Raw genomic sequence first — 15250 nt, forward strand, 5'->3', positions numbered from 1 at the left:
AACAATTATTTAATCAAACATTGGTTTTATAGTAAAAGTCATGAGTTAAGTCAAAATTAAGTCGGAATGCCTTAATTTACAAAAATTTGAAATAATTTTTTTTTTTACGAAAATTTAATCGAAAAATATTAAAAGGCTTAAATTAAAAATCGTTTTTTGATAAAAAAATAAAATTAAAAAAATAAAAAAAAAAAAAAAAAAAAAAAAAATTAAAAAAAATAAAAAAAAAAAAATAAAATAAATATTAAAAAATAAATAAATTAAAAAAAATATTTTGCTGATAATGTGACTTAAAAATTTTAAATAATATTTTTTCTTCACTAAAAATAATTTATTTTTAATATTGTTTTAGAAGTTTTGAAAAAAAAATTAAATAAATTTAGGTTTTTAAGTTGACTCAATACGACTTATAATTAGCTTAACCAAAAATAAAATTTTTTGAATTCTTAATTTTTAAATATTCAAATTTTAAATACTTTAAAATATTTTAAAGAAAATATTTTTTTAATTCATTTAAAAAAAATTTTAATTATTAATTTATACTTATTTGATTTTAAGGTCTTTTTAGTGACTTTTGCTTAATTTAAGACATAAAATAAATTTAATTTAATTTTTTTTTATATTTTGGCAACCCTGTTTCTGTTCAACCTCTTCATGAACGGCATTTTAAATAAATTTTTCATACAAAACTTTTTTTTATAATTTTTATTTTTATAAATTTTCAATATTTAATTTCATATAACAAAAAAAAAACGTTCATTAACTTTACACTCATTTTAAAAATGAAAACAAAAGCTTTTTATTTTTCCAATACAACAAAAATAAATTAAAAAGTTGATCCATGATTGATCAAAAGTGAATAAATCCTCGAGCAAAACGAAAATTATGCAAAATTGTTCGCCATTTGCAGTAAATATTGTGCCGTCATGCAAATGGACGTCCTTTAATGAGCTTAATTGATCAATTTAATTAATTAACTGGTTGCCAGTGGTTTCCAAATAATACGCAAAAAAAAATGCCAAAAATACAAAGCAACAAAAGTATGGAAGAAGAACAATAAAAAGGCAAAATAAATTAAATGAAAATAAATTAACGAGGATATTTAATTAAAATTTAGGAGAAATTACTTAATGCTCTCGCTCTTTTTTTGTTTTGTGTATTTCTTCAAGCGAATCTCTTTTGTCTTTCATCTTCCTGTTTATGATATGCGCCAATAAATGATGATGATGATGATGTCGACGACAACGAAAGCGAAACGATGATGTCAATAAATCCACGAGAAAAGTTATTCATTTACCGGAAACTTTTCGTGTGGGAGTTGGGCGGCGATGGCGCGTGGATGATTGATACAAAATTAAATAATAACTTAAACGATTTTTTTTTCTTGAGCAAAAAGTTGCTTTAAAAATTAAAGAGAAATGACTGATTGGGGGATTTTTCGTGAACAATGGAATCGTTTTAAAGAAAACTTTTTTACACACAAGACTTTTGTAACCTTTTTTGTTTACGTAATTAATTCTCGTAGTTTAATCTCTTCTAAAATTTCCGCAGCGAGAAACTGGGAAGCCAACCAAAAAATAACGTTTTTTGTTATTTTTTCGTGCCATCCATCCACGTTGTTTATTATTAAAAGAGCTTAGTTAAATTCTTACGTTTCTTTATTATGTAAGTGTCCCTTTTTTCGCTTCCTTTTCTATTTTTTTTTCTCATACTTCAAAAATTTTACAGCTTTTTTATTACAATTTTCGAGGCGGTTGCTTCACCTGCAACGCATTTTATTCATTAAAAAATGGAGAGGGATCTAAAATAAATTTTCTTCGACGTCAAAGAGCCTCTGACGGACTATTACCGGAGACGAGTGAACACATAAAACACAGTCACAGTGTAATTAAAGGACTTAAGGATGTATAATTTTATTCATTCAAAAAAGGAAAAACGACGAAAAAATTTTTTTTCACAAAAGAAAAGTGCGGGAAATATAAAATAAGACAAAATAAATATTTTTTTTTAATTTTTCATTCTTTTGATGTATAAAAAATTAAAACATTTTCAAAAATTATAAAAAAATAATAAAAATTTTTAAAAATAATTTGGAAATTATTTTATCAAAAATATAAAAAAATTAAATTATATTAAAAGAAATATTTTTTTAATTTTAAAAAAAAAAATCTATAATTCAGTTTTAAAAAATTTAATAAAAATTTATAATAAAATAATTTAATAATTAAATTTAAAAAATTTACCCTATTAATTTTTTTTTAAATAAAAAAAAATTATTTATTAAAATAAAATTATTTTTTATTAAATAATTTTAAAATGAATTAATTAATTAAATTAAATATTTAATTAAATAAATAAATTAATTATTGTCAATTAAATTAAAATGATTAATAATTTAAAAATTTTTTTCAGCATCTTTTAATTTTCGAAAATTTTTAATTTTATTTTAATTAAATATAAATCAAAAAAAAATTAAAATAATAAATTTAAAATATTAAAAGAATTTTTTTTTCGTTTTATTTTAAATTTCCCGCACTTCAAGAAAAAAAAAATTAAAAGCAGGACGTTAAAAGTACAAAAAAATGTGCGACAGTGGATTAGTTTAGAACATTTATTTGATAAAAAGCGTAAATGTTCAGTAATTGCCGGCACCGTCATCGTGTTATGCAATGCAAACCTCCAGACGTAGATAACAAAGTAACAATTTTTTTTTCGACAGTAGAAAAAAAATTTTTTTTCATGTAGCGAAATTGTGTGGGAATATAAATTAATGACTGACAAGCAGACATTTTTTCGTTGTCGTCGTTTTTTTTTTTTGAAAAAAGGGCTCGAAGAAAGAGGAAGAAAATGTGCGGGTTGTAATTAATATTTACGGTTGGTTTCTTGTCACTTGAACGCCAAAATAAACTAAAAATAAATTAAGACAAAATTTTTCGGGTCCATTTTTGCCGTCTTTGTAAATAAATTTGGCTCATGGTTAATGTTCACGTGTTCCCTGATTAAATATTAAAATATGTTTTGGTCCTTCTTCACACGCACACGCAGGCACGTCAAAGTCGGCAATCCAACAAAATATAATGGAGTTGATTTTTTTTTCCTTTTTTTTTTTTTTTTTGGCTTGCAGAAAAATATCAATAAATGTGTCTGTTTGTGAAAACGTCAGGTAATTTAAGAAGAAACCCTCGTCAAAATATTTCGAGCAAAAACATGAGCAAAAGATGACAATCGGACAACAATAGAAGAAAATTTCTGTAAAAGAAAATTTTTCCTTGTCTCATCTGGATGTATCCATCTATGTCGCAATCTGAAGCATCATGGCACGCCGTACCCGATAATAATTTCATGAATAATAAAAGAGATTATTTAAGTTTTAAAATATATTGCCTCATTATTATTACATCTGTATTTTTTTCTCTGTTTTTCTTGGAATTCACAATGATTTTCCATCCTTCAATCTCTTTTTCATCCATCTACCGAGAGATGTACGAAGGTTGCTGCTGCTGCCTTTCAAATTAGAAATCTACTTAACTGCCTGTCAGGAACAGGGAAGGATATGTCATTTGGTTATACACGTCACTTGTCATTGTTTAAACTCACTTCGAAATGTAATATAATACGAAAAAATAGTAAAAGCATCATTTTGATGGAAAAATATCTTCGGAGAAAATTCATCAGATGGGAAAATTTACATAGAAAAGCGTTTTTTAAAGAGTCTGATTTTATTTAATTTTAAATAAAAAAGATAAAATGGAATAAATTATGTGATTTAAAGATATGTTATTTTAGATAGAAATAAATGTTGCTGAATATTTTAATAATTAGGTAAATAATTTTCGTTTAATTTTTAATTTATTTATTTTTTATTTTATTTTTTTAAATAAATTTAATATTAAAATATTTTTAAATATGCAAAAATCTTTTTTTTTCTTTTATTAATAATTAATTATTAATAATATTTATTTATTTTATTTAACTAACTTAACTAATATAACTAAATTAAATTTTTTAAAAATTATTTTAATTGAAATAAATTAAAATCTTTAAAAAATTATTTAATTTACAAATTATTTTTATTTAATAAAATAAGGCAAATTTACAAGTTTTGAAAATTATTTTTTAATTAATTATTATTTAAATTAATTTTATTAGGTATATAAAAAAACAAAAAAAATTTTTAAATTATTAAAATAAGTTCTTTCAAAAAAATAGAAATTAAAAAAAATTAACAAAAAAATATTTTCTTAACTAAAATTTAAAAATTGTTTGAAAATTTAATTAATTTTATGAAAAAAAATATTTTAATTAAAATAAAATGAGGCAAATATGTAAATTTTTAAAAATTATTATTTAATTATTAACTAAAAATTATTAAAAAAAATTAAAAATTATAAAAAAAAATTAATTAAAAATTATTTTCTTTCAAAAATAATATTAAGAAAATAAAATAGAAAAAATTAAAATAAAATATTTTAAAAAAACTTTTTAAATAATTTTTTTATTTATTAATTAGTATTTTTAAAAATTAGTACTTTGAATTCGCTGATTAAAAATTGAATTTAAAATTTTTGAATTTTTTTTGAGCTCATTACAATTATTTACCTTTGAAAAATGTTTAAATTGACTTCAATTGAAATTAACGAAAATTTCATTTGAATTTTAATTTACAACTTACTCTTCTGGGAATTTCCTGAAAATTAAATTGGACCAAATGTGAATTATTTTTTTCTCTCTAATTGAAAAGAAAATTGAATGAAAATGAATTTTTAACAACTTCGGTAAACGGCCTCTTTTCCACGAAAAAAAAAATTAAGAAAAAAAGGAAAGTTGTCATTTACGTACCTAAAATATTCATCATCATCATCTTCCTCGAAACGAAAAAATCTTCCGCGCTTTATTGCGGGGAAAATTTGATGAAAAATACGAATGTAGGAAAATTAAACAGATACCATCATCATTATTTTAACAACTAACCATTTATTTCATTTTATATTTAATTATGATGATTTGCGTGAAGTGAATTTAGTGCGTGTCAGTTAAATATGAGCAAAGCACAATTATCTTGTTAAAATATGTCTCGCGGGCACTTATTTCCCAACGATATCCTTCAGAACCAGAAAGTTGCCGTATCCTGCGTTCATTACTGCCGTAAATAGTTCCAAATCAATTACGTGCAAGCCGCCCGAGGAGAATTTTGTGTGATTTTCTCCGCATGTCATCGCTTGCAGCACCAATTTCTGCTCTTTTACGGGCAAGTTGTACCACGGCAAGTCGTAAAATTTATCAAAAACTGCCGACATTTTGTCCTCAATTGTTACTGTGATGAAGCACAAGACGAAAAAAGTGAAGATATTCGACATAATTGCCAATCCAAAGAGTTGCTGCTCTCGAATTACCACAATTAAAAAGGATCCGATGAAGAAAGAAGCATATGCCGTAAATTCAAAGAGCAAAAAAAACTTTGAAAATATCAAACCAACACGACTTATCGTGGTTTTTACATCACAAATCATATCGACCAGCATTGAAATCCACATTTTTGGACTCAAATCGTCTTTTTTTCTACGAAAATCATGTAAAAATAGCAAATCTTCCTTCATTTGATCAACTGAGGCCTCCAAAATTTCCAAAAATCCATAAATATGAAATAAAATAACCAGCACGACTCCCCAAATGAGTTGTCCCATCGTTACAGTTTCCGTCAACAGAACAATTTGCAAAGCGGATGTACTTAAAAACACAATCCAGTTATCTTGCGACTTCACGGGCAAAAATAACGGCACCGGAAGTTGATATTTTCCATAAATTTGATCCGGCAAAAAGTAACCAATCACAGGAATTACCGTCAAAATGCCCAAAAATTCAACATATGTGATGACTCGGAGGTATTTTAAAATTTTTATCGACCATTCATGAATCCAAGTAACTTTTTCCGTCACAATTTTCCTTAATTTTTGATGAAAACTCGATTTTTCATAGATTTTCTCGCACCACGTGAATAACGAACGAATTTCCTTTTTGTTGCTCGTCAAAAGCCACATTGACAGTAAAATTGTGAGAAATAATTGGAGCATTGCACCAAAAATGATGTAAGCCAAACTTTTTTTGAATTTTTCACAATACAGAATTCCGTAGAGCAAAACAATTGTGAGGACACAAATTCCGATGATGTAAAGTTTTATAAATTTTTCTTTGAAATTTTTTTGTTTTGAATTGTGAAATAGAAAAGATCCCGTGATGAAATCTAGTTGCAGGAGAATTTTCCAAGTTTCGGCAAATAATAGTGTCTGTTGGTCGTCCATTTTGCCGAAGAAATGAACATCAGAAGATATTAAGAACCCTTTTTATAAGACAATTTTCAAAGATTTATTAACGCTCTAATGGTGCAATTTCGTTTAAAAGTGTCAACATATTACGAAACATCAAAGATTCCCTTTTTGTTGGCATTTTCTTCACATGTGAGATTAATAAATTATAGTTTCGAATTAACATAATTAGCACTTCAATGGGGTTCGAATGATATTTGATCAAAGCTGCTTTGATGTGAAGTTAAATATTTAGGATTTTACAATTTTGAAAATTATTTCACATTTTTAGAGCTAAAAAAGTTTAAAAAATTATTTTTAAAAACTTTAAAATTTTTTGAAATATTTTTTAAAATTTAATTTTGAATTAATTTAATTATTTATTTATTATTTTATTATTTTTTATTTTATTTTATTTATTTTTATTTTATTTTATTTTTTAAATTTATTTATTTTATTTTTTTTTTATTTTAAAAAAAATAAAAATATAAAAAAAAAATTGTAATTAAAAAAAAATTAATTAATTAATTTATTTATTTAAATAATTATTTTTGAAAAAAAATATTTATTTGATATTTTTAGTCAAATTTTATAAAAATCTTCAAATTAAACAAAATATTAATTATTTTTGGAAATTAAAAATAAATACAAAAATTAATTTAAATTAAACTAATTAAAAATATTTTATTTAAATAAAATATAAAGTTATTTTTAATTAATAAATTATTTTTTTTTCTTTGAATGTTCAAATTCAACAAAATATTAAACATTAGCTTATTTTTTGAATTTTGACAAAAATTAGGATTTAAATTTAAAAAAAAAAAATTTAAAAATAATTATTAAATTATTATTAATAATTTAAACGTTTTGAAACCTTAAACAACAAAAATAATTATTTAGAATTTTTTAAATATTTTGAAACGTAAAATATTTTCAAAAATTGCACTTGCCTTTAAAACACTTTTATAATGAAAAAAACGTTTGATCAAACTTTAATGAGAATTTTCTCAAGCACCTCGGGGCGTCTTGCTTTTCGCAAGAATTTTCATGCCCCAATTCCCACACATTGCGCTTGGCATGTGTACACACTTACCGCCCGCTGAAGCAAACCTCAAATGAAGTCGAGTTAATTCTCGGCTTTTATCCTCATTTTAACCCCAAAAAATAAATCAAAAAATGAAGTAAGGAGTTACCACACATCTCGCAGTAATTTAGTACCGCATTCAATCCCACAAAATCGTTTTTAATCTAACAAAAATGTAACCACTTTTTTTTCTCTCGCATGCAAGACTATAAAATTTTGTGTGTAACTCATATTAGTACCGCACACACACTCACGAAAAAAAAGGAAAAATGTTTTTTATCACTATGCAACACACATTCGTTCAAAAAAATACGTCGTTCGTCGTGGAAAAAAAGGAGAAGAAAAAAGCAGTAGGTGCCAGAATGGTTCTAGTTCATAAATTTTTACTCTTCTCATTACCATATATATTCTTTGCACTATTATATGATTATTACTACTCCTGCGTTGCATATTTGTGGATGGATTAAAATGGAAAAAGACGAGAAAAAAGTAGAGGAAACGAGGTTAAAGTATGCATGTCGTTGCACAGTGGTCTAAAAATTACAAAAAAATTAAATAATTAATTAAAAAACAAAAAATAATTAAATATTTAATTTAAAAAAAATAAAAAAAAATAAATAAATATTTAATTTAAAAATAAATAAAACCTAATATTATTAATATAAAAATATTTTTTTTAATTATTAATAATTCTTTTTAATTCATACCATGTAAAAATTTTGTTTTTCAGCAAAACTCTGAGGAAGCTAAAAATTTTAATTTAAAAAGAAAATAAGGCAAAAATATTTGCCATGAAAATTACAAAAAAAAAAATAAAAAATAAATAAATTAATTAAAATTAAATAAAAAATAAATAATATTTTAATAAAATATATTTTAAATTTATATTAAAAAAATTAATTTAAAAAAAATTTTAATTATATATTTAATTAAATATTTAAACTAAAAATAAAATTTTATTAAATAAATTATTAATTTAAAAATAAAATTTAATCAAATATTTAATTTAAAAATTAAATTTTATTAAATATTTAATTTAAAAAAAATAATTAATATTTTTTTAATTCTTCAAAATTAATTTTTATTTATTTTTTTTTTTTAATTAATTATTAATTTAATTTTTTTTTTTTTTTTTAGGTTCAAGGACTCAAGGAATTTCTGCCCATTGTGCGTCATTGTACATTTCTCTGCCATGGAATGAGATGAATCTTTTTGGATGCTTAGCGAGAATTATTTTTTTTGTGTTTTTGTGTACAATGCCAGCTATAGTCATTTAACACCATGACTTTTCCGCACATTTATGCCTCTATTTTTGCCTCGGCGGTTTGTCGAATATAATATCTTCCCGAAAAAAAGGTCTATATGTGCGATTGTGGGTTGGCACTCATTACACGTCGTATTTTTTTCCTTCTTTAAAGGTCTGCCACACACTCCATCCCTTTTTATGCAATCCGTTGTTATTTTTTTTTTGAATTTCTCGATGCGATGCGATTTAGGTGAGATGAACATTTTTTTTTTGTTTTGGCTCAGCAATTTTAACATTTTTTTTCCTTGACATTTTTTTTTCGCTCTTGCATAAAAACAACGGAGTCAGCATCGATTCAGGGATGTCGGATATTTTTTTGCAAAGTTTGTAAGCATCGCATTGGGACATCACTGAGCGAGCGAAGGCAACTCGATGATGGATACATCATGGCATTATTATCATGTTATAAGCAAAAATTTTAACATCGCAGTGGCTGTCTTGTACAAAATGTATATAAAATTTTATTATTACAATATTTTGCGGGATACGAGACGAACAACGGACAATGATGATGACGACGTCGAAGGCAACGTCGACGATAATCGTCGTAAAGTACAAGTTTTTTTTTTTGGGTCGCTTTTAATAAATAAAATGTTTGCACTCTAATAAAGTGAGCTTGATAAAAAAAATTCTCCGCCATAAATAACGTAAAAGTTTTGTTGTTGAAAAATTACTGCATTCAGCATCCATCATCGTCGTCGCTGTTGTGCTTTTCAGTGTTTGTTTGTGCAAAACGGTCATAAAAATGATGAGTAGCTTAGATTAGAAAAAATATTTTATACAATTTCATATCCTGTTTCCTTTTTTGTTTGCTTTTGTCTATTCATTCACTCCGATTCCGACACTATCATCATCATATTTATTTCTCTTATCATCATTACATACGATATACTCCTCAGTCCGGAGACCCCGAATATACGTCGCACGGAGAAATGATAATGATGCCAGTTTTGCTTGTGTGCATCCCTGTTCCGAGATTTCCATTTTCACATTATCTCTAGGTCATAAATTTTTGCTTTTCCTTTCATTCATTTTCAGTTTTGGCTTTTTTCTATACGAAACTTTTCCTCTGTGTGACATGTAGGGTGTTGCGGTACTAAATGATGACTTATATCTCATTTCGTCCCGAGAACGATTCTCGTATGGAGCCAAATTGTTTAAGAGTTTGAGCATGGGAACAGGAACGAACTTGTATAATGACTTGAAAGAGTCCATATCTCTGTAGATTGTGTGTTTAATGTGATACAATGCCTTTTTCCTTTAGATCTTTTGTCCTTTATGTAATATTTTATCCGAAAAAAGGTAGACTATTAGAGTGGGACGAGAAGGAATTTAAATTGACTGAAAAAAAGAAGTAGAGTTTAATTTGATTGATTTTTTAATATTAAAGATTAATGAGAATTACCTAAAAAGTTTTTAGAAGTTATTTTTAAAGAAAAAAAAATTATTTTTTGAAACTTAAAAAAAAATAATTTATTTTACCATAGAATTTAAATAAATTATTTGAAAAAATATAAATTAAATTAGAAAATTATTTTATTAATTAAATTAAATATCAAAAGATTTTTTTTTACTTATGATTACAAAATGCAAATTACCTAATATTTTTTTAATTAATTAAATTAAAAAATTAATGAAAAAACTATTAATTTAAAAATTTCATAAATTTATATTAAGGGTTAATAAGAATTTTATGAAATTATTAAAGAAAAAAATTTCTTAATAAAATTTAATTTATTTAATTGAATATTAAAATATTTTATATAATTAATAATTTTTAAAAAAAAATTTAAAAATAAAAAAAATAATCCAAATTAAATTTTTTTTATTTAATTTAAAAATTTGTTAAAAATTAAATTTAAATAATTTATTTAAACATTTTTGTAAAATTTTATGAAAAATATAAATTTGAAAATATTTGATAAAAAAAAAACAAAATTTGTTGACTGATTTTTTAGTTATAATAAATATAAAATAAAATAAATATAAAAATATAAATAAAAAATTAAGGAAAAAATTTTTGATATTTTTTAATCAAATTAATTTGTATAGAAATTAATTAAAATTTATACAAAAAAATATAATAAAAAAATTTTTTAACAGCTTTTAAATTAAATTAAATTTTTAAAATTTTAATTACATTAGTTTTGATTTAAAAAAATTTTAAAAAATATTAGAAAAATGTCAAAAAAAATTTTTTTAATTTTAAATATTTAAACTAAAAACATTATTTTAATTAAAATTCATTTAAATTGCAAATTAAAATTGATACATCACGATATTTAAATAAAAAAATTTAAATAATTAAATAAAAAATCTCTTCTTAATAAAAAAATTATCTATTGTATGAAAAAAAAAGAAAATAATAAAAAAATTAACCCTCCCTCATCTCGTCTAAAAATACCCAACTGGACAATGATTTCTATTACCTCGTAAGCTATTTATACATTTTTTTACAACTTATATCATACATCGCGTCGAGTTATAAATAACATCACTTCCACGTCTAATGCATCGGGCATGTGTCTTTTCACTCATATCAGCCTTCGTCGCCTTTATTGCGAGGGACTTGTATCAAGAGAAAGTTTGACAAAAAAACGAGAAATATTTGTATGAATTATGGAATGTAATAAACGATCCTTCTTTTGTCCGAAAACAAAAAAAAATGTATGATGACACATTAAACGAGACTCAAAGACCCTGACTGGGAAACGACACAAACGGCACAGAGAAAAAAAGGGACAAAATGTGTCTTGTGTGTGCGATAATGACCAAAAATGTATATAAATGAATTTAATCATGTATGAATTATGCGATTATATTTTTGTTTTATTTTTCATGATGATTTCCATTTGGAGCCTTTTGTCCTCCTCCGTATCATGCATTCATGTTTATTTATGTCACTCATAATGTTATTGAATACGTGCTAATGTGCCAAGACAACGAAGGTGTTTTTCTCTCTTTTTTTTTTCGGGATTTAATTTTCGGATTCCGGTGTGGGTGGGTGTCATTTCTCACACATTTATGAATGAATTGATCGTAAATTGTGTCGCACATGTGAATTCTTTCGCTTTTTTTTTGTCTTGATTATGAGCGAAAATTTATGTCACAAACATTCGCCGAGAAAATGAGGCAGAAGAAGAAGCGACGAAATTAACAAGGGTAGAAAGGAAACTCGCTTTCTTTCTCATCTTCCTTTTTTACTTTTATTAGATTATTATTTAAATGAATCCCTTTCACTTCACTTCGCATCATCTCATCTTTCATATCTCTCGTCGTCGTCGTCGTGTCTTTGTTGTGCAAACCAGAAAGAAATAAAAATAAATAAAATCCTGTTTCGAAAAAAAATCTTGATTTGATTTGCTTTGTGTTTGCAGTCACACACATATGCACAAAGACAATTCGCTTTGTATGTTTTTAAATCATTATTATGATTATTTTTATGAAATGTGAAAAAAGAAAGAAGGGGATTGATGACACACAATACTCTCTAATAATGACGCGAATTATCAATGGTGCTTGTTGATATGCGAGAAAAGTTCTCGCAAATGCAATTTTAAGTAGCGATGTGAAGAAAATTGAATTGGGCGGAACAAATTTGATGAAAAATATTTTTTTAATCTCTTCTCAAATCATAATTTTTTCGGCGATAATTTTAAATCAATTCAAAAAATGCAAAAAAAAAATCAAATAAATTCAAAAGGGGTTCAATGATTGCACTTTTAGTGGCATGGCAATCGTCTCAATTCAACAAAAAGACATTAAGAGGTGAGTTATGTTACAGCCGTGTTGAAAACCTGTATGGCGATGTTGTTTATTGTATTTACTTAATATTTTATATTTCTCTTTTTTTTTCTTCTTTATTATTATATTTTTTAATGATATATGAGACTTTTTGTGTGCGCACATTAATAATTTCTCCTTTTATTCCGCTCTTCTCGGTGCGGTGCTCGAAAGTCTTCGTACAATGGAACGGAGAAAACTACTTGCGATTAGAGATGGGCTGTAAATTATCACGAGAGACAACCGGTTCGATTCTTTTATTTGAACTTTTGTTGGAGTTTAAAGAGAAACGAATCGCTGATCGAAATTTATTGGGATTTTATTCAATTTTTATTGCTTTTGTGTTCGGAGGTAGCTTCTGTTTGGCTTTTATTTGTCGTAATTTAGTCGTTTTGTAGGTTTTTAATTTGTATTTGTCGCATTAATGAAGAGCACAATGGGATTATAAATTAACAAAAAAAGTATATTTATAGATTTATTTTTTTAACGAGAGATACTTTTTACTGATTATTTAAATAAAGTAAGAAAATAATTTTTTAATATTTTTATTTTTGAATTATTTACAAAAAATTATTAAAATTCAAATACTGGCAATTTAATAATACAAAAAATAAAATGATTATTTTTATAAATTTTTTATAAAACATTTTCCGAGTCAAAATTAAATTTATTTTTTAATAATTCAATTAATTATTATCTTAAATTTTTGAAATGATTTATTAATTTTTATTTTTTTTATATATTTTTTAAATAAGATAAAGTATTAGTTATTCAAAATTTAATTAAACTTATTAATTTTTTATTATTTTAATATTTTTAATAATTATTTTTTATGTAAAAATTATTATTTTATTAATTCTTAATTAAAATTTTGCATTATCTATTGATCCAAAAATAAAATTTAATTAAATATTAAATTTATTAATTTTTAATTATCATTCATTAATTTTTTTAATATTTAATAATAAAATATTTTTTTAATACCTAATTAAATAATAAATTTTAATAATAATTTGTTAATTTGTTTTATATTTTCTATTTAAATGTATTAAAATTTTGCTGATTTGAAAATTGAAATAATTTATTTATTTTTTTTTTTAATATTCAATGGATAAAAAATTAAATTTCTTCTGATTGAAAAATTAAATTTATTATTTTTTATAAATTTTTTTTTATTAATTAATTCATAAATTAAATAATTTTTAAAAAAATTTAATTATTTTATTGATTTTTTTTTTGTTTATTTAATTATTTTAATTTTTTTAATATAAATTTTCTTCGGTTTTGTGAAAAAAAACCGGTTCGCAACTCCTAATTTTTCTTGATTTAAGCACTTTTCTGTCTATTGTATTCGGTATGCAAAAAAGTAAGAATTGTTATAATAAAAAATGAATAAATGCACGGTGCAATAAGAATAGTAGTAATAAGAATCATATGATAAAAAAATAAATTCTCTTTGAAAAAATTTATATTTATTATTCATATTGTCTGTTTTTTACTCATCTTTCTTCTTACATTGTATTCATCACATTTTACGACAAAAAAAAAGTTCTAAAGTTGCATTAAAATAAAGAACTCAACCATCAATTTACTTACGTCGCGTTTCTTTAGAAGAAATAAACAAAGAAAAAAAACTTTAATTCTCATGTTTGAGTTCTAAATACTGTCAATTTTAATACAAAAGGACGCATTTCTAATGCAATTCAATTTTTTTTTCAAAAATTTTCCATTGTTCGCGAAAACCCAAGCCACGCCGTGAATGATGCCGCTTCGCTTTCTTTCTAATTGACAAAAGATCTTTTTTTCTATTAAATATTTATTTTCGTCTTAAATTCTCCTTGAACTAAAAAAAAATGAATTTTCTATTCTTTTATTCGAAAAAAAATTTATAAGAGTCTTTGAGACTAGAAAATAAAAAAAAATAAATTATTATTAAAAAATATAATGAAATGCAAGCATGAATTGAGTAAGAAGAGTTCTTATGACTCGCATTACTGGGGTTGCATTTCTTTTCAATTTCTCCTTTTTATATTTATTTATTGAAATATAATTCTAAGGATTCTGTTGTTATTACACATTATTATTATTATTTAGCGAGAAGCGATTAAAAAAATTGCTTTACATAAGAATTGCTGCATCAAAGCTATTGTTCCCGGTGTACTTTGTGAATGAAAGCGCGCAATGAAAAGATATTCCGCGGGGAACTAAAAAAGGGTTCGAATTTTGATTTGTGTGTGACCTAAATAAAAATTTCTTTTATTGAAATATTTTCACATGTCCACATGTCACTCGCGTAATTTCTTTCTCCTTCGAATTTTTATTTTTTTTTTCAACACACAAAAAAAGATAAATTGGACAACCCTTTTGTGTATAAAATTTTTTAATAATAAATAATAATAAAATAAATAGTTGTAGAGGAGAAAAAAAATAAAAGTTATTCACGATAATGGAAGGTTTTAAATATGCAAGCAAGACAATAGACACTTAATGGACCCAGAGGGACACGTAAATTATTCGATTATTTGTTCATCCCTAATTTTTTTTAATGGCTTTCAAAGTGTTTTTCCTCCATTATTTGTGTCTATCTACCGCGACGCATCAATTTACATAAATACACACGAGAAAATCAGGGAGAAAGTTGTTGCATCGCGGGAAAAATTACGCGGTCTTGCGAAGATTTATGCATCGCAATGGTTAGCAAAGTAAAGGATAGCAAAGCAAAAAAAAAATCAAATAAAAGGATAAATTGACCCTTGTTTAGAAATTTAATTTAAC

At 24.1% G+C, this 15250-nt stretch overlaps 1 protein-coding gene across 1 annotated transcript; it reads right to left on the reverse strand.

Annotated features, from left to right (window-relative positions):
• Nucleotides 1-5084: 5084 nt before the first annotated feature.
• Nucleotides 5085-6299, reverse strand: LOC134837202 (uncharacterized). Its single transcript, XM_063852567.1, has one exon. It carries the CDS (start codon nucleotides 6297-6299, stop codon nucleotides 5085-5087), a length of 1215 nt encoding a protein of 404 aa, XP_063708637.1.
• Nucleotides 6300-15250: the final 8951 nt, after the last annotated feature.

Source organism: Culicoides brevitarsis, chromosome 1, assembly GCF_036172545.1.
Source record: "Culicoides brevitarsis isolate CSIRO-B50_1 chromosome 1, AGI_CSIRO_Cbre_v1, whole genome shotgun sequence".
In the NCBI taxonomy this organism is placed as follows: Eukaryota; Metazoa; Arthropoda; class Insecta; order Diptera; family Ceratopogonidae; genus Culicoides; species Culicoides brevitarsis.

Coding starts and splice junctions, on each gene's coding strand:
- LOC134837202 (XM_063852567.1), bottom strand. CDS start 6,299: ATGGACGACCAACAGACACTATTATTTGCCGAAACTTGGAAAATTCTC.